The sequence below is a fragment of the Myotis davidii genome, unplaced genomic scaffold, assembly GCF_000327345.1.
Source record: "Myotis davidii unplaced genomic scaffold, ASM32734v1 scaffold169, whole genome shotgun sequence".
NCBI classification, from domain to species: Eukaryota; Metazoa; Chordata; class Mammalia; order Chiroptera; family Vespertilionidae; genus Myotis; species Myotis davidii.
Window position 1 is genome coordinate 2,458,072 of NW_006383005.1, and position 24,461 is coordinate 2,482,532.

Here is a 24,461-nt window from a genome sequence, read left to right on the forward strand (position 1 = left end):
ACTTTTCTTTCTTTCTCAGTGTTTTCAGGAAGTGTGTGTTTTGGCCAGGGCTGCAGGGGTGGGGGAGGCAGAGAGCAGGAAGCCAGGGCTGGATGCAGACACACACACATACACACACACACACACACACGCACTCACTCACTCCACAGTTATACACGGAAACACACACACAGACAAGTGATCAGAGATACAAATCACAGGCGCCATACCTGGACCCAGATTTAGCTTCAGACATACCCAGGGAACAGGTGCCAAGAACTCTGCGAGACCAGCCCAGGTTGGACACGGACTGGCTGGGCAGGCACACAGCACACTTGAGCATACGCTGGTCCCGCCTGGTCAGAGCTGTGGGAGTCCTCAGGCTCGGACCGGCAGGAATCTGAGGGTGAGCAAGGGGCAGCCTTGGGCTGGGCTTGGGGGGGAGAGGGGGGTGGTTAGGCTCCCCCTGAGGGCCTGGGAAGGCAGGATCCCCGTTTCTCTGCCTGTCTCTTCTGAGCTGTTTTTTTCTGTTGTGCTCTCCTTCCAATTCCCTTTTCTCTCTCTCTCTCTCCCTCCTCTCTCTCTCTCTCTCTCTCTCTCTCTCTCTCTCTCTCTATCAGTATCATCTGCAACTACGCAGAGACTCCTAACCCTCTCTTCAGAGGACAAAAATGTTTAGAAAACGCCTCTCTGGGTTGTTAGTTTTTTTCTCTTCCCTCCCTCTGCCTTGAGATTTCCAGTTTTCCATCTCCCCACGGGCCTCTCTCCTGGGTCCACCGGGCACCCATGGTACCTGTTTGCTAGGCCACACAGACTTCTTCTCTATGGGGTCTCTGCCCTTTAGGTACCTGGTGCTGATCTCCTTAGTTCTAGCTCCCCACACCCCACTGAAGAGTCTCTCAGGAGGCTTAGGTGGGCTTCTCTCAAGTTCTAGTTCAAGGGTGCTGTGACTCTGGACAGCTCCTACCTGAACCTGGTTCTTATCCCTCCCTCTAGGACTGGTAGTGTGGTGGGTGCCTATGTTGTTGGGGGCAGGGCTGGCCTCCCCTCCCCCCAGTTGTTGTGTTTTTCTTATGAACTCAACAACTCTGTGCTTGGGTCACTGGGGATGTAGAGATGCTTCTAACCAGGTCTTGTCCGTGCACCCAGCCCTGCCCTTTGTCCCCGGCTCATCTTCCATAGGGCTTAGCAGACATCTGCATTTTCTCCTGCCAGGCCAGCCCTGGGTTGGGCAGTTGGGGTTGGGGGAAAGGCTCAGTACAGTGTGAGCTCCCTGAGGGCTAAATTTCCTCCTCCTGCTCCCCTCTAGAGCCAGCACAGGGCCAGGCCTGGGAAGCACGTATAGCTGCCATGGGACCCAGGCCTGTGTCTCCTCCTGCCCATACAGCAGGACTGGCCTATGAGGAAGGTCAGTGTTGACCTGGTGGTAGATGAGCCATGAAGGCACAATAGGCTGTGTGAGCTTTGGGGAGGGGGGGGCAATTGGGTGGACTTCCTGGAGGAGGAGGTGCATCCCAAGCACAGTGGAGTTGATGATCTGGGTCATTGTGGGGATTAAATGAAAAAAGGCCCCCAGCAGAATGCCTGGCACATTGTGGGTACTTATCAAGTGGTAGCTCTTGTTCCAGAAAGAAGTGTTAAGGGCTCGGTGAAGCCTTAGTTTTGAGGGTGGATGCCAGGTTAATTGGACACCGCTCTGTGGAGGAGTGGGAAGCTGCCAACCTTCTCCAGTGACCTGGAAGTGAGAGGTGGTGGTTATTCGGTCACCCAGCACACTCACTGAAGTGCCCCTCCGTGTTGGGTAATGCCGCGGCATGGAGAGGGATCGGCCTGAGGGGCCTCACAGCATGTGCAAAAGCTAAAGATATACATCTAAGCAAGTGAAATGCCAGCAAGGGCTTTCTGTGCTGTGGCCTGAGCAGAAGTAACCAGAACAAACACATGCTGGAGGGGGTGACCTTTGTGTCTCAATGGAGAAGGAAGGACAGGAGCAGCTGTGGAGGAAGCAAGAAGCATAGGACTGAAGCCTTGGCCTTGCGTAGCCAACGGATGAGGAAGCGGGCAGCTGGGAAGGCCTTCTTGTGGGAAGGGGGTCAGGATAGGAGACAAATGTGTTCAGATTGCTGGGCCTGGCCCTACTTCTTGGCCCTGCTGGTGAGAGTCCCGGAGCTGGGATTGGCCTGGACCCCTCCAAAGCCTGTGTGACACTCTAGGGGGAAGGTCCTGACTGTAGGACTGGGTGTAGGCCTGGGTCCTTGGTTCTCCGTCATTCAGTGAAGCAAACATTGACAACTACACTGAACGGTTAGAAGTGTGGAGGCTGGGGGAGCCCCAAGGGGCCCCATCCCAGCTTGGGGCATAAGAAGAGTCACAAAGTGGAGGAGGAGGATGTATGATTTGGGTTTCTTGAAGGAGTAGGAGGAGGTGGCTGGATAGGGAAGGTATTCCAGGTGGAAGGAACAGCATATGTAGAGACCTGGAAGTACGCATTTATGGAACGCAGCTCAGCCAAGGGTGGCTGGAATGTGAGTGGGGGATGAATTCAAGGCCAGCCTGAGATATTCAGACTGCCCTGCTCTGCGGCCCACCTGCCCGTATGGTGAGACTTAGTTCCTTTTGCCAGAGATTGATGTAGACAGAAAGATACGAAGGGAGAGTTAAGGCCACCCTGAGGGAGAAGGAGACTATGAAGCAGGTAGGTTTCTGGCCCAACCTGTAGGGCCTGAGCCTCCTTCAGCCATAGCCAGGGTGAGGGAGTTGTGCTGATGGCATGTGGGGTGGCTCTCCTTACTGAATGATTAGTGACCTCAGAAGCAGATCAGAGGGGAAACGAAGCTCGGAGGTGAAGTGACCTGCTTTGTGAGGTCACGGACTGCTGAGTGGTCAAGCTGGGATTCCAGCCCAGGTCTGCCGGCTCCCAAGCGCTGTTAGCTAGAGCGACCACACACGCATCTCATTTTCTGCTACAGGCCCTGTTTACATCTGTTGGCATGACATAGTTAATAGTGCCTCTCGGAAATGTTCTGGTGTATGCAACTAATTATATGGTCCCCCTACTCTTACCCATTCTGGCTTGGGACCCTCACGTGTGTCCCAACCCCTATGTGTGAAGTAGGCTGTGTGTATTTGCCCTAATCCAGCAAGACAAACCTTTAACATAGACTGAGGGCCCAGGCTGGGGTGGATCAGCCCCTGCCCATGAATGCCCAGTCTTGCTGTGGGCATAGTGGGGAGAGCAGAGGGGTCCACATGCCACTTGGATAGAGGAGAAAGGGGCTGACAGAGCAGGGGAGCCACGGGTGGGGGCCGGGGGAAAGCAGCTCTGCATCGGTATCTTGGAGGCTGCCTAGAGGCCAGGCCTGTTGAGCCGTGTTTGTGTGATTTGTGTACAGATGGGCTCTCCATGGACAGAGATGGTAGGGAGAGGGCAGTGAGGAAGAAGGAGCCATTTGAGCAAAGGCGTACCAGTCGGACACTGAGCAAGCACATGTTTAGGGTTGGGGCTGATCTTCTGGTCTGTGGGTCAGCGGTCAGTGGGAAACATTCCAGCTGGGCCTCAGCTGCAGATTGGAGCTGGGGCTGTTCTTGGGCCTGCAGGCACCGAGTGGCCAGGATTCCAGCTGGGGCTGGAGCACTCTATGGACTCTGTCCCTTCCCCTGGGGTTTTCCCACATGCTGTGCTTTCCTGACAACTTCTCCTTTTCTGGGCCCTGACTCAGCACAGCCTGGTTCCTGTGGTAGGCAGGCAGGGGTGCGCCAGGAGCTTCCCGGAGGAGGTGGCTAGAATCAAGTCTGGAGGTTCATGAGGGGCCCCCTTGCTCCTGCCTTCTTGGCACATAGTCCTTTTCCTGTGAAGGCTCTGCTGGAAGAAGAGCCCTTTGCACCTGTTACCTCTCCCTTCTTGCCATGGTCACAACAAATATCAGAGCTGTGATCATTTTCCCTCTTGGACCAAACATCAGCTCCAGAGCTGCCTAGATTCTGAGTTGGGATGGGGCGTGAGGAGGTCAGCCTCAAAGAAGCCGTCAGATCCTGGCTGTGGCCTCATTTGCCTCACACTGGTGATTGAACTTGCAGGCTGTGATGCTAGACTACCTGGGTGTAAATCCCAGCTGTGGGGTGGAGGTCAAATTACTCTGTGTCTCTGTGCCTCAGTTTCCTCAGCTGTAAAGTGGAGAGAACAATAAGCCATACCTTGTAGAGCCCTTGTGATGAGGAGCTGAATTAATTCAGATGAAGTACTTTGAAGACTGTTGGGAATACATATACACACACAATAAGAATTAATCCAGGTGTTCACTTACTTCCTAATCCCTGCTGAGTGCTGGGCTCACCATAGTGCATCAGGTAGTGTGGCATTTGCCTCAGGGAGCCCACATGCTGGGGAGGCCTCAGATGGGCAAATGGGCAGGATGGTGATGGGGGAGAACTGGGGGCCAGAGGTGGTAGGACCAAGGCTGCTTGGACTCTGAGGATGCTGTGTTGCCACCACGTTCCCCTCAGTGCTGGCTCTCAGTCCTGGGGGAGGCTGGGAAACCAGGCCCACTCAGCCCTGCTTGGCTGGAAGGGGTGGAACCTGACCCCACCTCCTCTGGGCCAGTCTGACTGGTCCTGGCCTGACAACTTGGAGTTCTGCTCTCAGCTGATCAGGCCAGGCCCTCAAGGGCCTCTTCTTAGAGTCTGGGAGGCTGTGTGTGACTTGCCTGTCGAGAGGTCAAGGGCATTGCACCCTTGGGCCTTTAAGGACTCACTCAGTCTCTTGGTCATCATTCGCCCTTTCATTTGCTTTCCTCCCAACTTTCACCCATCCATCCTACCTATTCACCCATCTGTCCATTCACCCACTTACTCTGTTGTCCATTCATTGTCTGTCTGCTCACCCACCCACCCATTCAACATGCTCTTGTTGCTGACTCAGCCACGCCCTGTACTGGGCTGTGAGGATAAAGAAGTCCAATGCTGCCCCTGCCCTAAAGAGACTCAGGGTCAAGTTGGAGAGATGCCTGGTGCAGTACCCACAGGGCATCTTCTCAGGTCCAGCTGAACATTCATGCCCATAAGACTAACATGAGCCCCTGTGGCATCAGATTCCCTGAGAAGCATATAGGAAGGGAACAGCTGGCCACCAGGGCAGAGGCAGTTTTCCTTTGCTGTGGGGTCCTCATGGCAGTCAGTGCCACTGTTCACACAGCCGGATAGGAGCCATTCTCTGTGACCTTCTAGGGGACAGCTCAGGGGGCACTGAGACTCACAGTGGACAGGTGTGAGAGCCACTCTGGCTTAGAAAGTCTTGCCCCAAGGGGCTAGTATGTCTTGTAAAAACCCCACTGGTGCGGGTTTAGGTCTCTACGTGGGATGTGCCCAGTACAAGCCACCACATTCAGAGGAGCCCAAAACTCCTGCGTCTTCACCGTGGCGACCACTTACAGTTTCTCCCCATCCAGTGCGGCTCCTCACTCAGGCCCACTTCGCCAACGGCAGCGTCACCTCAGAACAGGGCTGACATGCCACCTTTGGCAGGTTTCTAGGGGAACAGAGTAAGGAAGGAAGCTAGCTGAAGGTCAGGTTCTCACACAGAAAGGAAGAGTTTCATTTGTTCTTTGCTCACACAGGGAGAAGAGGCGGTTAGTGGTGATGCGGCAGTAGCCATGTGTCCTAAGAAGCACATAGACTGTAGAATCAGGGGTCAGTTCCTGGCTGAGATGTCAGCACGATGGTCTAAAGCTCATACAGAAGGAAACATGGGCAGGGACGGCGTGGAGCATGAAGGAGGCGTCAGGAAAACTTCCAGAGTTTGGAGTTAAAGGATAAGTAGCTGTTCCCCAGGCAGAGACCAGGGAGAAGGATATTCTTGGAGGAGGCAACAGCAGGAGCAAAGGCTGACATCATGGTCACACCCCAGCCCTTCCTTGCTTTTGTAGGCAGTCACTGCCAGGAACGTTGGGCAATAGACCGGGCTGAAAATAACCCGTGGGGAAGGTTGCTCATACACGCTGGTGCCCCTCCTCGGCCCCTGCCGGACACTAGCAGAGGCAGTGGGTGGGGCCAGGGCTGTAAGGCTCAGGCATCTCGTTCCAACTGGCGGCCCCTGTGCATCCAGTGTGTTGGCATCCGACTCTCCTTGTCTTGGTTAATCTTCCAACCACCCTGGCAGGTTGAAAATAGAGTCCCCATTCTACAGAAGAGGAAACAGGTTCACAGAGGCTAGTTGCTTACCCTGGGACACAGGACCTAAGGCCGAGGCAAGGTTCTAACCCACATCTCTGGTGCCAGAGCCCTTTGGGAGACTTTCAGCCTGCAGGGAGCAGTCTGATCTGTGCTGAGACAGACAGACAGGAGCACTGTGGCTGTGGGAGCCCAGGGGTCTGCGAAGGAGAGTTGGGGAAGGATTCCTGGGGGAGCGATAGCAGAGGTGGGGAACTGGTGTGCTCTAAGAGGAGTGGGGTGGGATCAGGTGAGTTTGCGAGGTCTGGGGCATCTGGGGTTGGTGAATATCTGTGTCTGGGACAAGAGAGAAGGTCAGAGACCCACAGCTTGGGGCCTCTGGACTTGGTTTCTGAAGCTCTGATCTGCTCCCTTGGCCTCAACGCCCATTTCATTTCTCCCTCAACCATTTGCCAACATACGACTTCTTATCCTTAGAAGCTCAGCTCAAGCCTCACCTCGTCCAGCCTTCCCTGACTCCCCAGGCTAGGATGTAAACCACCCACATGCCATTCTGGTCTTTTTTTTTTTTTTTAAATCCTCACCCAAGGATATTTTCCCATTGACTTTTAGAGAGAGAGAAAGACAGAGAAATATTGATGTGAGAGAAACACATTGATTGTTTGCCTCCTGCACAAGGCCTGACCAGGGCCCAGGCTGGGTAGGAACTTGCAACAGAACTATGTGCCCTTGACCGGGATCGAACCCAGGACTCTTCGGTCCACAGGCCTACACTCTATCCACTGAGCCAAACCGGCTAGGGCACACCATCTGGTCTTCATTCCTCTCTTAGAGGGGTGCATGTGGCTAAAAGCTAGAGCTCTGGGACAGGTGACCACGTCACAGCGTTGCAGCCAGGGGAGGTGCCTACTTCCTTTAGGCTTTGGGGAGCTTGCAGGGTGTGGGGCGGGGGAGTGTGGCAAGGAGGTCTGTGTGGAGGAGGGCTCCTGTCTGAGTTTTTGGAATGAATGAGTTTTGCTGAGCTGAGGTGAGCTGGGGCCCAGTGAGTTGAGTCCTGGCTCTGTCCCATGGTGATACTGGCCCAGTGACTCGGCAGCACTGAGCTAACCCCTTACTGTCCAACTTCTGGTCTGTTTCTAGCCCTCCCTACAAAGAAGAGGAGTTACTGTCATCGCCACTGTCAGCCTCTCCTCAGCCAGAACCTGAGGAGCCCTGGGTCACCTTCCCCCGGGAGCCTCCCCAGCCTCCTTCTCCTAGCCTCCCAGATATCCCCCCAAAGCCTCTTCACCGGTTCCCAGAGTTCGGTGAGTGCCATAGCCAGGCCTGGGGCTCTGAGTGGGTGCCCTGGGCTTTGGCCCTCAAGGAGCTGAAAGGATGCAAGGTTTGCACCCCTGTTCTGTTGGGCCCTGCCACTGACCCCCAGTGTGGCCCCGGACAGGTAAGCATCATTTCCTTCATTCTCAAAATGGGGGCAGCACCCACTTATTTGACCTACTTATCTGACCAGGTGCAGGCACATGGCAAACTTTCTGAGTTGCCCATGGTTTGGGGAGGGGGGTTGTTTTCCATGGTCATGGTTGGTTTGCCCCTGAGGATTGTCCACGTCTCTTGATTCTCAATTCATGTTGCTTTTTTGAATAGTTCCCGCCCCTGATCCCCAAGCTTGCCACCTCTTCAGACCTCCCTGTGGTGGCCAGGCACCCCCTAGTGACGTCCTGTGAGGTCCCAAGAGTATAAATAGCACTTCCTGTCCCCTGTGCCTTCTTTTGAAAGCCAGGCCAGTTGGGGGTGGGGGTCTCTGGCTGAGGATGGCCTTTGTGAAGCCAGGCCCAGGGGCCCAGGGGCCCGGAAGGGGAGGCCAGGCTCCTTGCATCTAAGTCTCCCCCCACCCATTTCTCTCCCCAGATGACCCTGACTACGATGAGACCCCAGAGGAGGGGCCAGGAGCCCCAGCTGGCGTGATGACCAAGAAGGTGGGGCAGGTGGTGGTTAGGGCTGTCTGCTGTCCGTGTGAGGCCAGGCTGCTCAGCTGCCTGCAGGCCCTGGGACCACCAGATAGAGAAGGGGCAGCTGTTCCAGGAGAGTTCCCTTCCCCCTTCATTGTCTTGCCATGCAAGGTCAGGGGTCAGGCACAGGGTCACAAATCCCAATGCTGGGCCAGAAATCTGGGGGGTCTGGTTTGTGGCTCCAGCTCCAGTCTTCAGCTGCATGTGGATGGCTGTGGGTGGCCTCTTCTCTCCTTGGTGCTTTAAGCATAGCTGTTGTAGAGATCTGTGCCTCTGTCTTTGTTTCACTTTCTGTGTTCCAGTGTCACCCTCTCTCTGAGTGTCTTAACTCTCCACCCCTGAGTCTTTCTATTTTTGTTTTGTTTTGTCTTTGATCTGCCTGGTGTGGCCCTGTCTCCCTCGGCCCCAGTGGGAAGAGGGGGAGTGTGAGGAAATGAGGAAGAGTGCTAAGTTGTGTGGGTCCAGAATGGAGTGGACAGAAGGGAGTGTGGCAGCCCCTGAGTAGGTGTTATCTGGGGCTTGAAGGGAAACATGACACTGAGTGGGTCTGGGCCGGGGGGCAGGAGGAGCTTCCAGTGAGCCGAGTCCCACGTGCCGTGCGTGTGGCCAGTCTGCTGAGCGAGGGGGAGGAACTGTCGGACGACCAAGGGGATGAAGAAGAGGATGACCAGGCCTACGAGGGCATCCCCAAGTGAGTGTCCACTTTGTTTGGGTGGCTCTCCCATCCAGCTCCCCCATCTCTGAGCCCCTACCCCACTGGAGCCCCCACCTCAGCCCGCCTCATTCCCTTTCCTCTTCCTCTAGTGGTGGATGGCACACCAGCCACCTGAGCTCATCCGTGCCCAGCAGCCTCCTGAGCCCCCAGCTCCCACCCCATCCCATGGATCGACTGCCCGGGGGCCCCACCCCCATCGCACAGGTCATCAAGTCTGGCTGGTTGGACAAGAACCCACCGCAGGGGTGAGTGAGGCCTGTTGGGTCCTGCTGGTGCTTTGCACGGGGTGCATATTGTTCTATGCTGGTGTCATGGATCTGAAAATCAGAGGGATCAAGGTTATTCGAGCAGGACTCCCTCCATGCAGACTAACCACTGATGATCCCCACAAGACCTATGTTTTATTACTCTTAATATCGGGAAGTCCTACTCTGAGTCCAACTTCAGTCACTCCAGCTGTAGGTAAAGTCCATGTTCTCAGTGACTATTTGGGATTTTTCCTCTTTTGGACCTGGCTGTACCTAACTTTGTACATGGCTGGTTGAGGGGGCTAGGATAATCCTAGAGCCCTTCTCCTAATCCCCAATCCTTTGCTCTGTTGCCCTCTGCCTCTGCCTCTCCAGATCTTATATATATCAGAAGCGATGGGTGAGACTGGATGTCGATTACCTGCGATACTTTGATAGTAACAAGGTAAGGCCCGTGTTGATCCTGATGCGACCTCCTGTTCCAGCCTGGCCCGACATGGGACCCAGGCAGAGTCCCTCCCCAGATGGGTCCTCCCCAGAGCTCTAGTCTGACTCCTTAAACCATGTTCTTCTGGTTTAAGGAGAAGAACAGCTGGGGGGCTGTGGTCAGGGTCAAGGTACGGGTTGTCCCTGACCGCCTGTGGGAAATGGGGATATAGCCTTCATTTCAACTGAGGTTGAGGGAGTCAGGGGGTGCTGGGCCTCGGGACCCTCCACAGTACAGCTCCTCTCTCTTCCCAGGACGCCTACTCTAAGCGCTTTATCTCTGTGGCCTGCATCTCCCGCGTGGCCGCCATTGGGGACCAGAAGTTTGAAGTGATCACGAACAACCGGACCTTTGCCTTCCGGGCAGAGAGTGATGGTGGGGAGTGGGACCAGCAGAACACTAGCAGTTTGGCTTGATAAGGGCGGGGAGGACCAGGGCACATCTGCTTCTCCCACATAAAACCCAGAGAGGAGCCAACCCTCTGTGAGATGGGGGATGAATGGGGGTACCCTCTGAGGCTCTGTGCTTGAGATACCCACCGAGTCCTCATTATCAGATTCCATTTACAGGGGGAAATGGGCTCAGATAGGCAAAGCGGGCTTGCCCAGTTTCAGCCGTCACAGCTGGGATCGGAGCCTGAGGTTGGCTCACGGAATTGGTGCAAGTCAGAGAACTCAGTATAGTCAGAGATAGGTGGCCAGCCTGGGCAGGCTTTCTTGTTCTTAGAGGGCCCCCTGCCAAGCTGAGCTCTGGCTTACTTCTTCCCGTTTGCCCACAGCGGAGCGGAAGGAGTGGATGCAGGCCCTGCAGCAGGCAGTGGCTGAGCAGCGTGCCCGGGCCCGGCTATCTAGTGCTTCTCTGTTGGGTGTTCAAGGCTCAGAGCTGCCTGACCGTGCTGGCAGCCTGGAGCTGCGTGGCATCAAGAATAAACTGTATGTGGCTGTGGTTGGGGACAAAGTGCAGCTTTACAAGAATCTGGAGGTACGAAGGGGTGGGCCAGGCTGCTAAATCTCTCCCCTGCCCCATGCCCGCTCTGGTCCTTTAACCCCACCCCATGCCCACCCGGTCCCTCACCCTCTCCCTTGTCTACCTGGTCCGTTAGCCTTGTCCCAAGTCCACCTGGTCCTTCAGCCTCTTTCTTACCCATCTGGCCATTTAGTCCTGTTTTTTTTTTTTTTTTTTTCCTTTTTCTCTTTCCTTTTCCAAGCCAGCCCTGTCTTCCTTTTTGCCTTTAGTTCTGATTCCATCCCCTGCCTGGTCCCTGAGTATTACCCTCCCATCCTATTGTTATATGGCCTCCGAGCCTGAGTACCTTTACCCAGGCCCAGATCCCTGATCCCCCCGCTTATCTCCTTTATAGCCACTTTCTAATTCCGAAGGCACCACCTCCCCCTCCTCTCTACCCCTTCCTGGGCCTTGAGCTCCACCCTCCAGGCCTTGCCCTCATTCCTTCTCACTTGCCTGCCAGGAGTACCACCTGGGCATCGGCATCACCTTCATCGACATGAGCGTGGGCAATGTGAAGGAAGTGGACCGGCGTAGCTTCGATCTCACTACCCCGTACCGCATCTTCAGGTGAGCCTCCATTGCTCACCCGCGTCCTCACTCCCTCTCACTGTTTTCATTTTGTGAGAAGCTGCCCCTTCTTGTGGGGTGGATTTCTCCTCCCTTCCCTGCCCTGCCCACCCCTGCTGGACCTTGACCTTCACTTGCTAACCTGCTCTGACCTCTCTCTTTTAAGAAATCTCACTCTTGCCCTACCCACCTCTGGCTATCATTGTCCCCCTTCCCTGCCAACTGCTCCCAGAGTTGCCCATACTGACTTTCTGCACCACCCACTCACCCTGCTGTCCCTCTAGTCTGCCCTGCTCCCTCAAAAGTGTTCATCTGACATCGGTACTTGCTTGAGAGAAAAGGCTGCTCTTCCCTCCTGTCTCCTGGGACCTGTCCTGGGGACTACTTCCTGAACCTCTAAGACTCTACCATCTTGATTTCCTGGACCTCAGCTGTCTCTCTGTGGTCTGTGTCTGTCCTTTGTCCCCTTCCTGATCGGGCCTAAACTGGCAGTCAGGCATCCCTCTCACAATCCTGGACTGCTGGCTCTTACTCGCTCACCTGCCTGCCTGCCCACCCCTGCCTGCCTGGTCGCCCTAACTGCCTCCTGCTGCTGGCCAGGTCACCCCCAATTGCCCCCTCCCTGCTGGCCTGGTCACTCCTAACTGCCCCTCTCCCACCAACCTGGTAGCCTCTTACTGCCCCCCTGAACCCACCCCCCGCCGGCCTGGTCGCCCCACGTAGCCTGCTTATTCAGTTGTTCAGGCGTCCCTCACTAACCCCCGTGCCAGTCTGGTCGCCCCACACAGCCTGCTTGTTCAGTTGTTTGGTCATCCCTCCCTAACCCCCCTGCCGGTCTGGTCGTAGGCAACCATCTTGTGAGGGTGTGAGGGTTAATTTGCATATTATCTCTTTATTATATAGGATTTCTTGTCTTTGAGGTAATTTTTGATGACATCCTTGGCCTGAGATTCTTACCATCATCCTTAATTACCACATAACTGCAACCACTCACTTTCTGGAGTTTTCCGTCTCTGTCGGTGTTACAGGGCCTGCCCATTCACCGAGTTCCTTGTCATCAGCCTTAATTCAGTTGACTTGGTGTTCAGCACCAAGGGTGTCCACCAACCTGGCACATGTAGGCTCATGCCGTTGGATGCAAGCACATGAAGACGGGCTTAGCACCTGGCTAAGGCCTTGGCGGCTTCGCAGATTCCACTGCTGGGCCTTCGTGGATGAGGGTGGCTGGTCTTCAGCGCCTCTCATAAAGCAGCATTAGCAATCCATTACATCTGCAGCAGCAACACCTTCTTGGGCCATGGCGGTGGATTACGGGTGGAGCCGAATCGTGAATGTACACACTCGACTTCAGGACGAAAGGGAAAGAAAGAGCCAGAGGGGAAGACATCTCCTCCTCCCCCCACTGAAACCCTCCACTGCTTCTCCATTGTCCTCTGGGTGCATTCTGCCTGGCACAGGCCTGTCCCTATCTGTCTCCCAGCCTTCTCTCTGCCAGCCTGCCCATCCTGCCCACAGGTCCTAGAATCTTCCATGTGCCATCCTGTCCCTTTGCACATGGTGTTCCCTCTAGCCAGGTGTCATTTCTTCCCAGCCGCCTTCTCTACTCCCTGGGTGGGACAGAGCCCCTCGGGACTCCGCCAGCCCTCACACATCTCAGGTTCACTGTCCTTGCCTTTGCCACACCCACCTTCCTCACTGACCCAGGACGACTCCCTCTTCTGACAATGAGCTCTCAACACTAACCATCTCTGGAATGCTCTCCTTGCTCCTCCAGCTTCATGCTGTGCCCCTTTATGCTGCCCCCAAATCCTTCTGAGCCCTTCCCACCAGCCTCTCTCCTCCCATCCCTATGTCTCCAGCTTCTCAGCCGAAACAGAACTAGAGAAGGAGCAGTGGCTGGAGGCCATGCAGGGAGCCATTGCCGAGGCCCTGTCTACCTCAGAGGTGGCCGAGCGCATCTGGGCCGTGGCCCCCAACAGATTCTGTGCCGACTGCGGGGCTGCCCAGCCTGACTGGGCCTCCATCAACCTCTGTGTCGTCATCTGCAAGCGCTGTGCAGGTGTGTCTGGGGTGGCGCACTGGGCCAAGGCATGACAGGGCTGATGTGTCTGGTGGCAGGAGGTCTGTCTGGCTGGAGGGACGAGTGAAGATAGCAGTCAGATTGTTTAGGGGCACCTGTGTGCCAAGCCTCGCCCACTGGGATTGCAAGGCAGGCATTTAACTTCTCACATCATGGGTGGGGCACTGAGGCATCGACAGGGAAAGTACCTCGTTGGGGGTCCTTGGGCAAGTAAGTGAGTGCATTTGAGCCCAGGCCTCTTGGGGTCCAGCACCCCTGGCCCCCTCAGAAGAGTGGGAGGAGGCCATGTAGGAGCAGCTGGCAGGGGCCAGGTGGAGGGAGGAGCTGATGCTTCATCCAGAGGGGGATGGCAGGCAGCGGAGGGGAGGACTTGGTCAGATTTGTGCAACAGACTCTGGCAGGTTGGAAGCTGAGTTAGAGGGAGTGACACTGGAGACTAAGAAGGAGGCAGCTGCTGGAGCTGAGAGAGGAGGAGGAGGCCTGGTCTGGGGAAGCGATGGAGAGCATTCCGGAGATGGTTAGGATCTATGGTGTAAAATTTCCAGCGGCAGATTAGATGAGGAGGATGCGAAAGAAAGAGGTTGGAACTCAAGATTCATTCATCTACTCAGTCAGCATTTATTGAGGGTCTGTGATGTGCCAGGCACTGTGTGAGGTGCTGGGGACTTGGCCCCCTTAGGAGCTGACCATGCCCAGGTGGGGATCCGGGGGAGGAACAGTTTGGGAAAGTTTCCGAGCTCAGTGAAAAGCCCCGAAGCCTGTGGAACATCTAGGGCAGACGTCCAGGAGACTTTGAGCTCTGAGATCTGGGTGCAGAAAAGGAACGACTGGGTTGGAGACCAGCTTAGGAAAGCATCAGCTCATGGAGGTTGAGGGTGCCTGGGGTGCAGAAGCAGGTCTGAGCCAGGCAGTTCCAGGCACTCCTAGTGCCCCCAGCCCCCTCTCTTCTACACGGGTCTTTTGTGGGTCCCGTAGGGAGCAAGGTTGTATCCCCGACTCCCCCTCCCCTTTCACTCCACAGAGATTTATGAAGCGCTCACTATGTGCCACTTTGTCTTGGGCTCTGAGATTAGACCCTAAAGCAGACAATCAAGGTTCTTGCTCTCAGGCAGCTTACGTTCTAGAGGGGAGAGACCGAAAATACATACACAAACGAACAGAAGTGCTAGGCAGAAAATATGTGGTAAGCCCTCTCCCCATGTCAACTGAGATTTAATTGTCAGGAACAGGCCTTGGGGAGTTGGGGGAAGAGAATCCAGGCAAAAAGAACAGTGAGTGCAATGCCCTGAGGCAGGAAGGGGCTGGAAGATTAGAAGAGGGAAGAAAATGTGGCTGAGTGGGATAGAGGGAAACATGAGATGAAGTTGGAGAAGAAGCAGGTAAGGAATTTATAACTAATTCTGGGAACCATTGGAGGGGTTTGCAGGGAGTCAAGACTGGCCATAGGAAGCCAGCTGGGGGCTGCTGCAGGAGCCCAGGTAATGACTGCGGATTCAGTCCTGTGGTGCAGGGAGCAGTGGTCTGTAGCTGGATTCTGGAGCTGTGTGGGGTGGAGCTGCAGGCCTAGCCCCTGGGTCCTGCCTGTGGCCTCTCCCAGTCTGCCCCTGTATGAGCACTGGGGGTTGGAATGGGGAAGGAGGTGAGTGCTTTATGCAGGAAACGGCCCAGAGGACTCAAGTCTGGCCCTCTGTCTACAGGGGAGCACCGTGGCATGGGTGCTGGCGTTTCCAAGGTACGGAGCCTGAAGATGGACAGGAAAGTGTGGACAGAAACACTCATCGAGGTGGGAGGCCCCTGCTTTTCACCTGTATTGGGGACCTAGCTGCTGCCTGGGTCTCCCAGTTCCATCTCCTCCATCTCCCAGACCCCAGCACTCTAGAGCTAGAAGAGACCTTTGGGATCATCTAGTGGGTGTGGATTTTGGAAAAGCTGATTTTTGGCAGGCAGCAAACTGAGCTAAGAATGTTATTACAGTTTTAAAGGGTTGTTAAAAAAAAAAAAAAGACTATACAACTGACACTTTGTGTCCTGCAAAACCGTAACTATTTACTTCATTTCACCTCTCCTCACATGTGCCAGTGGATATGAGGTTGATGCTTAGGGGCACACACTCACATGTACATGTACTGATGGTGGTAGTTACAGGGGAGAACCTGCAACAGAAGGCTGGACTAACAGCCCAGCTCAGCTGCAGGCTCCAGAGCAATTTGGGTGTCACGTCCCTTGTGAGTTAGGGTTAGAGTCTGCAGCTCATAGATGCAGAGATAGAAGCCCAGGGAGAGAAAAACGACTTGCCTAAAGTCACAGAGTGAGTCAGCAGCAGCAGGGACTGTTTCTGCATTCTAGCACCCCACACAAGACCTGACAAAGAGGCAAGGGGAGGTGGGCAGGAAATGGCAGTGGAACAGAGAATCAGCAGAGTGAAAGAATGAAAAACTAGTACCCTGAATGCTAGACCCCTGCAATCCTCTGGAATCTGCCCTTGTCCCTCTTCCCCTGGAGGAGCCCAGGTGGTGATTGTAGGGCTCTGTCCCAGGAACAGGGGTGTGTCTGGATTCTGGAGCTATGTGGGGTGGAGCTGCAGACCCAGCCCCTGGGGAATGTCTAAGGATATTGGACAGAATATGGTTCCAGAATCCCTGTTCACCCCATTGGCTGTCAGCTTAGCCAGCCCTCCCCCAGCTGTGATAGCCTCAAGAATGCAGAGTTCCAGATGTGGGACTGGGTGGGGAAGTAGCAAGGCCCCCAACCAGAAGCCAGGCCTGGGATGTTTACCTTCAGACTGTCTGCCTCTTGTCCTTTCACTGAGCTGAGGAGTTGGGCTCAGGACCAGGGTTGGTGAGGGAGCACCCCAGGCCACCAACAAGCAGCCAGCCCCTCAGCTTCCCTGATGGGAGAGTGGGTGGGTGGCCTGGCTCTCCCAGCCATAAGCCTGACAACCTCAAAACCAAGATTTTGCAGGTTACGGGGCCCCTGGTCCTAGGCTGTCTCTAACCTCTTGTCCACACCTGTAGCTCTTCTTACAGCTGGGCAATGGCGCCGGGAACTGCTTCTGGGCAGCCAGTGTGCCTCCCAGTGAGGCCCTGCAGCCCCACAGCAGCTCCGATGCCCGGCGGCGCCACCTGGAGGCCAAATACCTCGAGGGCAAGTACCGCCGTTACCATCCACTCTTTGGCAACCAGGAGGAGCTGGACAAGGTCAGGTCACTGGGCTTCTGGGGCCCCTTAAGAGCAACCCCTTTTCCGTACACTGTCAGGGCCCGTTGAGACCACCCCCTTTCTTCTTGTCCACACATTTCTCACCATCATAGCCCATCTTTTCCACCAGCTCTGAGTGATGAGCTGGCCTATGGAGAAACTAAGGCCCAGAGGGCGGATGGGCTGTACCTAAGCTACAGGGAGAGTTGAGGCAAAGAAAGGAGGAACCAGGCCTGACCCTTGGACTAAGACCACATCCCAGCATCTGTCTGCCTCCCTCCCCTGCCGATTCCTCTGTCTCCCGCACCCTGTCCTGCTCCTTCTTTATCCTGCCAAAAGGAGTGAACTTGATGGGGATGCTATTTCCTGTCAGGCTCATGAAAAACAGCTGGTCGCTCTGACCACCCCCATCCACACCCCACTCAAGATGAGGCCCCCGTATGGGCCTCAGGCCCTGACAGGCTAGGAGCCAAGCCCTGGGTCCTGCTGGCTCTGCCTGAGTGGGAGGTAGTCTGCTTCAAGGCAGGGGGATGCCACTTGTGACCTCTTGTGGGCCTGCAGCCCCTCCCCCAAGAAGCCCCACCCCGGAGGCTCAGTCCAGCTAGAAGCCCAGTGGGAGCCAGGCCTTTACCTCCCAGGCACCCAGGCGTCCAGCCCCCAGTCCAGCCCAGTCTGACTTGCCAGCTAGGAGGGGCGGCAACTCCCATTGGTCCGGAGGGATGGGCAGGCGGTGAGGAATTCAAATGTGGGAGGAATTAGCTACAAAGCAACCCCCTCTGCCCTTCCACAAGGCAGAGGGAGCTTGAGCTCCTCCTGAGAGCAGGCCTGGCAGCTGACAGGGTCCTGGGGCTGCAGCAGGGGTGAGCCCTGGGTGCTGGGATCCTGGTCTCTGCTGGGCAGCCTCTGTCCACCCTCTCTCCCTGGGCTTTTCTCTTCCTCCTCCTCTCTTCTGTTTTTCTTCCTCCGTCTTCTCTCTTCCAACTTGCGGATGGGTCCCCCTAGACCTGGGTGCCTCCTTCCTCATCCTTCCTATCTCTTCCCCCCATACTCTCCTTCCCCACTGGCCCCACACTCCTGCTGGGACTGACCCTTTCCTCCCTCCTCGCCCCTCCCAGGCCCTGTGTGCCGCAGTCACTACCACAGACCTGGCCGAGACCCAGGCGCTCCTGGGCTGTGGAGCTGGGGTCAATTGCTTCTCAGGGGACCCAGAGGCTCCCACACCCCTAGCTCTTGCCGAGCAGGCGGGGCAGACACTGCAGATGGAATTCCTTCGGAACAACCGGACCACAGGTGAGCAACTGGTGGGGCAGTCCTTGAGGGATGGTGCTGGGGCCTGGGCCTTTGGAAGGGATGCCAGTGGGGTCTGGGGGCGGTGTGTCTCCTTGTGAGGTTTGATTACATACCACTCCAGCTGTAATTGCAGCTCCTTGAGGGTCCTGATATAACAATGTGTGTGGTTTTGGGGTGTGTTTGGGTTTGCATGTTAGTATCTGTGCATCTGGCTTCTTCTTTATACATGTGTCCCTTTGTGTCTCTGTCTCTGCATCTTTGTGTCTTTGTGGGTCTCTCCCTGACCTGTAGTGTGGGCCTTCAGCACTGCATCTGTGTGTCTCTGAGTTGCTATGGATCTGTTTCTGTGTACCTGGGAGTGTTGAGGGCTTTGGGCTTTGTGCAGACTGTCTATTTTGCTATGTCGGTTTTGCTGTGTGTGGGGGGGGGATGGGAGGTGGGAGGACTGCGGGGCGGGGGTATTACATTTCTCCATGTGCAGGTGACCTCTAATAGCAGCCCTGTCCACTGCTCTGTCTGGGTGTCTGTCACAGACGGGTTGGGTTCCATTTTGCTTCTGCTCTTGGGGTGGATGAGGAGGAGACAGTGGGGTTGAGGGCTGCTGGTCATGGCCCAGCGCTGGCCTCTGGGGCCACATCCTAGGACTGAGGCTGGAGCTCCTCGGCCAAGGCTCCGGGCTCAGGGCCATGGGTGGGTGGGGCGCGCTGGGCTGGAGAGAGCCCAGGTGTCCAGGGAGACACAGGAGACCACCCAGCTGGCTCGGGCTTTGGGACTGAAGCAGCCAGGCTGCTTCCTTAGGCTTTGCATCATCAGGGATAAACCTCCCTTTGGGAATTGTTATCGAGTTTGCCCAAGGCCCCCCTCATTCTAGCGTGCTGGCCCTTTGCCTCAACAGGCAGCAGGGAGGGTGGGGTGGGCCGGGCTGGGGAGTCAGGGAGACTTCCTGGTACTGGAGCTGGGCCTTGGGGGCAGGGTGGAATTTGCACATGAGGGGGAGAATTGGAGAACGGCTGGGGCAAAATCCTGGATGTGGCAGTGAGATCCTGAGTGTTAGTCAGGGATCCGGGTCTGGTGACTTAAAGGCGAGCTTGGATGCCCAACCCAGGTGTGGGTGATGGGCTGCCCCTTGGATGGCAAGTATGACCAGCCTTTCTGCACCCCCAACCCCTTCCCCAAAGAGGTACCTCGGCTGGATTTGATGAAGCCCCTGGAAAAGCACTACTCTGTTGTCCTGCCAACTGTGAGCCACAGTGGCTTCCTCTACAAGACCGCTTCTGCTGCCAAGCTGCTGCAGGACCGCCGTGCCCGGGAAGGTGGGTGCCTGGGAAGGTGCCATTCTGGCATGGCAGCAAGGCCAGAAAAGCCAGTGCTGGACAGGTTGGTGGGCCCATGAGGGTGCCATGTGCACCCTGGCAGAGTCAACCTGGAGGGCTTCCCAGAGGTGGTCTCTGGTACACAGTAGGTGCTTAATAAATGGCATGATCAGGATGTAAGTAGGGCACAGCTCTGTAGAGCCAGCACTGCCTGTTTCCTTTGGACTAAAGAAGCCTTTATTGAACACCTGCTGGTATGGGCCCTGTGCTGGGCATCTGGCATTTGGAGTTGGTGGATATTAGGAAGTTTGAGGACTAAGCTTAAAGCACCGTCCCTCTCTTATCTCAGTCTTCCATTTGCTCACCAATTCTGAGTATATACACGGTCCTTACACTCCCTACGAGCACCTCCATGTCATGCTCCATTACCTCCCTGACCTCGCTCCCCTCCTCACTCTACTCCAGCCTTACTGGCCTTGCTGGTTCTCAGACATGCACACTCACGCCCACCAGGGCCTTTGCACTCACTAGCCCTCGGCCCAAAATGCTTTTCTCCAAGTATCTGCATGGTCAGTCCCTCACTTCGTTCGGGTCTCTGTTTAAATGTCACTCCTTAAAGACTTCATCCTGAACCATTTTATCCAAAATAGCCCTCCCTATTGACCCTGCTTTCATCCTACTTTCCTACCATTTATCTGACATTAATCTGTTTATAGGTCTGACTATTGATTCTCTGTGCCCCACTGAAACATAAGCTCCTCTTGGTCACCATTGTAGCCCCAAGCCTAGAACAGTGCCTTGTACCCAGTGGGCACTTACTTGGCAAATGTCTGCGGGCTGAAGGGTGACTGAGGCAAGGCTGGTCCTTAGAGGGAGCTCAGCCTTGGGGGCAGCTTCTGGGACACATCACCCTCAGGGGGCAGTGCCATGCTCTTGTAGGTAGGATGAGAGACAGATCCACGGTGGGAACACTGTCAAGACCATTGCTCACCGCATCCCTCATTATCCCCTGTTGAGGCCCTCCAACTCCCAGAGAGATTTCTTTGGAGTCTGTGCTGCACATCCCCTCACTCTCCCTGAGGCACCGTCCAGTCTACCTCTCTCTGCCTGCGGGTGTCATTTATGTAGCTGCCTGAGTCATCCTTTTTTGTCCTGGGTTCCAGGAAGCCCTGAGCCAGTGTAAAGTTCAATGCTTCATGAGTCTGAATGACCTTGACATTCTGTTCTTTCTCCTGCCTTTCCTGGCCCAGATTCCTATTCCTGTTCCTTTATGGAATCTTGTCAGAGTCCTTGGAGCAATTATAAGGGGAGGCAGGGTATAGAGTAATGGGTGCTGCTGGCAAAGGAAGGTGGGTGCAGGAGAGGGAGGGGCACATGGAAGGCTTCTTATGGCGTTTGAACTGGCTTTGAAGGATGATGGATGCAGGGAGGGAACAGGATGAGAAAAGAAGGGAGGTGGGGTATGTGCCCAGAAAGGGGGCTGGAGAGGTGGGAACAGGCAGACCCAGCAGGGCCTTGAATACCAGACCGAGGGCCACAGACTTTGTTCTGAGGACAAGGGGGTGGGATGGGGAATGGAAGAGTTTTGAGCTGAAGAAGGACAGAATCTGGTTTTGCTAGAGCACTTTTTTTTTAAATTAATCTTCACCCAAGGATATTTTTTCCATTGATTTTTAGACAGTGGAAGAAGGAGGTTGGGGAGAGAGAAAGGGAGTCAATGATGTGAGAGACACATCAATTGGTTGCCTCCCACATGCGCCTCAACTAGGGCTGGGGATTGAACCTGCAACCCAGGTACATGCCCTTGACTAGGAATTGAACCCAAGACCCTTTGGTGTGCAGGGCAGCACTCTAACCACTGAGCACACTGGCCAGGGCTGGATCACTTTTGACTCTTGGAAGAAGCGAGGCTGGAAGAGCAGTGAAGAGGCCACTGCAGTGGTCCCGGGGAGAGGCTGGGCTGGGCTGGGCTGGGTCACAGGGCTGCAGAGAGGAGGGTGGGATTGGGGGGAGCTTGTGAGTTAGAATGAAGAGGACATGGACCAGGTAGGTGTGGGAGCCCAGGGAGGATGCAAAGGTGGATTTTAGGTGAGGGTGGGTGGCTCTCTCATGGTTCCCCTGACCAATTTCTCCCCAGAGTTCAGCCGGCGCTGGTGTGTCCTTAGTGACGGGGTCCTGAGCTACTATGAGAATGAGCGGGCAGTGACCCCCAACGGGGAGATTCGGGCCAGCGAGATTGTGTGCCTGGCAGTGCCCCCTCCTGACACCCACGGGTGAGCACCGCTGGGCAGAATCATAGGCTATTATTCCTATAAGATCTAACCCCCCACCATTACCCCGTTGGGAAGAAGCCCAGAGAGGGGCAGGACCTCCTCAGAGTCACACAGCCCCCTGAGGCCCCACCTTGGGCTTTCCCACCAACTCTTAGGGGGCCAGGTGAAGGGCACTCACAAGGGCAGTCATGGGGTGGGGCAGAGAGTAGCAGTGATGGGGGGCTGGGCTGGGGGGTGGGGGCTGAATCCTGGCCTGTGTATCTACAGCTTTGAGCACACCTTTGAGGTGTACACGGAGGGAGAGCGACTGTATCTGTTTGGACTGGAGAGTGCAGACCTGGCTCGTGAGTGGGTCAAGTGCATTGCTAAGGTGGGCCTGGGTAGCAGGAGGTGGGAGGGAGTCCTACAGGGCGTATGGTGGGACCTCCTGGTGGATCCCATATATGCCAGCTCCCCCAGGATGGAGGGCAGCCGACACAGGGAAGGCTCTCAGGCCCAGGGCCAAGCACAATCTGCAGCACTCTGTGGCCCAGAAACCTGTCTCAACGATGTGGGCCTTGTACTCCATAGATGCTCAATACATGTGTAATAATGAATGGCAGGCAGAGCCGTCTTAGGATGGACAGTGCTGACTCCCGTGGTCTCCTTGTCCTGGAGGAAGAGGCAGGGAGCCTGCAGAGGAGAGCTCTGCCCTGGGGACTCCAGCCAGGCTCCTCTGGGGTCCCCGTGCTATGAGGGCCGGTGACTTATCATTCCCTTGGTCATTGCTCAGTCGTTTGTGGGGCTCCTGATGGTCATTCCTCAGAGCCGTGGGGACCCAGATGAATGTCTTGGTCCTGGCTCTTCAGGTGCTCCATGCTGATGGGGAAGACAGATGGGTCCGGATAGCAATGACAGTATAATCAGTGCCACAGCAGAGGGTAGGGAAGCTTTGGCACCCTGGGGCACAGAGAAGGACATCCTTCTCTCATGTCGGGATGTTTTCCAGAGGAGGGCACATCTGAGTGGGTCTGATATGGGGCATAATACACCTGAGTTCATCCTCTCTGCTGGGTTCTGCCCTGGGGAAGACAGAGGAGGCAGCTGGGTGGGCAGTGGGCATGCACCCACAAGCCAAGGTGTCTGGGCAGGTAGTGCTGATGGCCGCAGCAGTTTCTGGTCTTCCCCAACAGGCGTTCGTGCCTCCCCTGGCTGAGGATCTGCTGGCCCGGGATTTTCAGCGGCTTGGGCGCCTACCCTACAAAGCTGGTCTGAGCCTGCAGCGGGCCCAGGAGGGCTGGTTCTCTCTCACCGGCTCCGAGCTCCATGCCATCTTCCCAGAGGGGCCTTGCGAGGAGCCATTGCAACTGCGGAAACTGCAGGAGCTTTGTGCGTGGATCCAGCCCTGGGGCCCCAACCTGCAGGGCACCGGATCCTGGGCTCCCAGGCTCCCAGCCCCTCCCTGGAAGTCTGAATGCTACCCTGTGGCCCCATATGCTGGCGGGTGGGTCCTGGGGGTGTGAGTGTTCAGAGAGCCTCAGGAGGGAGCAAGTTGGGGACCATGAACAAGGCCCAGGCCTCACTTCTCCTGGCTCCTCCACAGCCGTCCAAGGGGACAGCGAGAACCAGGTGTTGGTGCTGGTGGAGAGAAGGAGGTGAGTGAGCCCTGGCCTCCCCGAGGGGCTCTGAGAAGCCTGGGAGGGCGGGGCAGGATTAGACCCCTAAGTGACTGACCGTCCCTGTGAAACATACAGGACACTGTATATCCAGGGAGAGCGGCGACTGGACTTCGCGGGCTGGCTGGGGTCCATCCAGAAAGCAGCGGCCAGCTCGGGGGATACGCTGTCGGAGCAGCAGCTGGGAGACTCGGACATCCCCGTGATAGTGTACCGCTGCGTGGACTACATCACGCAGTGTGGTGAGCCCTGTCCCAGGGGCCAAGCCGCACCTTCCCAGAGTCCCCGTGAAAGTAGCTGGGAGGCCCCACCCCATGACCAATGCCTTAGGCCCTCAGTTTTGTCCACCCCCAGCTCAGCCCCACCCCTCTCCAGGCCTGACCTCCGAGGGAATCTACCGCAAGAGTGGACAGACTTCGAAGACACAGCAGCTGCTGGAGAGCCTGCGGCAGGATGCTCGCTCTGTGCGCCTCAAGGAGGGCGAGCAGCATGTGGACAATGTCTCCTCGGCCCTCAAACGCTTCCTGCGAGACCTGCCTGATGGGCTCTTCACACGAGCCCAGCGCCTCTTCTGGCTGGAGGCTTCAGGTGGGCTCTACATCCGTGCCTAGTGAGATCCAGGCCAGTGCTGCTGACTTGTCCATTCCTGTCTCAGGATTCCAGCCCCTCCCCAGTATGCACTTGGGCTAAACGTGCCCCAGCAGGCAGCCTCCAGTCCCCCTCCCTCCTGTTTCTCATTCCTATTGTCACTCTATACGTTGCTGGCAACTCCTGAGTGCCTGGTAGGATTTGCCCTGGAGGGGGCAGGGAGTACTGTTTCCTGGGGTAAGAGGCAGAGCAGCCAGAGGGTTGGGATGGGGGGGTGGGTGTGGTTACGGATGGAGGGGGCAGGGAGGGTCCTGACCTCATCTATCTTCCCCAACCCAGAGATTGAGGATGAGGAGGAGAAGATCTCCAGGTACCGAGGGCTCCTGGCACGTCTGCCACCAGTCAACCGGGCCACAGTGAAGGCCCTTATCAGCCATCTGTACTGGTGAGGAGCACTACTATTCCAAGGCTCGGGGGGGAATGAAGTAGAAAAGATTCTTCTATCCCAGCCCTGTTGACTGCCCTCCCCTGGGAACCAGATAGGCCTGGGAACTGAGTGTTGACTTATGAGGTGCCCTAATCTTGGACACTTTGTCTCCCAACTTCCTGCAGTTGGGAGAATAGAGACCTTGGCCAGGTCTCCAGCTTCCCAGCCCTACTCTTCCCAAGGACCCAAGACATGGCCAAAAAGATTGTCCCCATTTCCTCTTAATTAGCTCTGCTCCGACCAGGATCTTTCCTGGGCTCTCTCCAGTCACAGTCCTGTCAGGAACTGGGGAGGTGAGGTGGGCCAGACTCCTCACTCAAAGCCTCCGTCCTTCCCTGTCCAGTGTCCAGTGCTTCTCCGACACGAACCAGATGAACACACACAACCTGGCCATCGTGTTTGG

The 24,461-nt window shown here is 56.0% G+C and overlaps 1 protein-coding gene and 1 pseudogene across 1 annotated transcript in view; one reads left to right on the plus strand and one right to left on the minus strand.

The window, feature by feature from the left end:
- Positions 1-24,461, plus strand: part of ARAP1 (ArfGAP with RhoGAP domain, ankyrin repeat and PH domain 1) — a 48,639-nt gene that overhangs the window by 14,264 nt on the left and 9,914 nt on the right. Inside the window, exons 4-24 of the mRNA XM_015557477.1 lie at positions 7,285-7,448; positions 8,050-8,117; positions 8,714-8,841; positions 8,955-9,110; positions 9,489-9,558; positions 9,855-9,975; positions 10,379-10,581; positions 11,069-11,175; positions 13,035-13,234; positions 14,953-15,038; positions 16,270-16,452; positions 17,568-17,742; positions 18,921-19,055; positions 21,193-21,328; positions 21,596-21,698; positions 22,501-22,696; positions 22,911-22,962; positions 23,062-23,225; positions 23,359-23,571; positions 23,911-24,016; positions 24,402-24,455. Of these exons, the coding sequence (XP_015412963.1) occupies positions 7,285-7,448; positions 8,050-8,117; positions 8,714-8,841; positions 8,955-9,110; positions 9,489-9,558; positions 9,855-9,975; positions 10,379-10,581; positions 11,069-11,175; positions 13,035-13,234; positions 14,953-15,038; positions 16,270-16,452; positions 17,568-17,742; positions 18,921-19,055; positions 21,193-21,328; positions 21,596-21,698; positions 22,501-22,696; positions 22,911-22,962; positions 23,062-23,225; positions 23,359-23,571; positions 23,911-24,016; positions 24,402-24,455 (2,820 nt within the window). The remainder of the gene's footprint in view (positions 1-7,284; positions 7,449-8,049; positions 8,118-8,713; positions 8,842-8,954; positions 9,111-9,488; positions 9,559-9,854; positions 9,976-10,378; positions 10,582-11,068; positions 11,176-13,034; positions 13,235-14,952; positions 15,039-16,269; positions 16,453-17,567; positions 17,743-18,920; positions 19,056-21,192; positions 21,329-21,595; positions 21,699-22,500; positions 22,697-22,910; positions 22,963-23,061; positions 23,226-23,358; positions 23,572-23,910; positions 24,017-24,401; positions 24,456-24,461) is intronic.
- LOC102769089 lies at positions 12,084-12,739 on the minus strand (annotated as a pseudogene).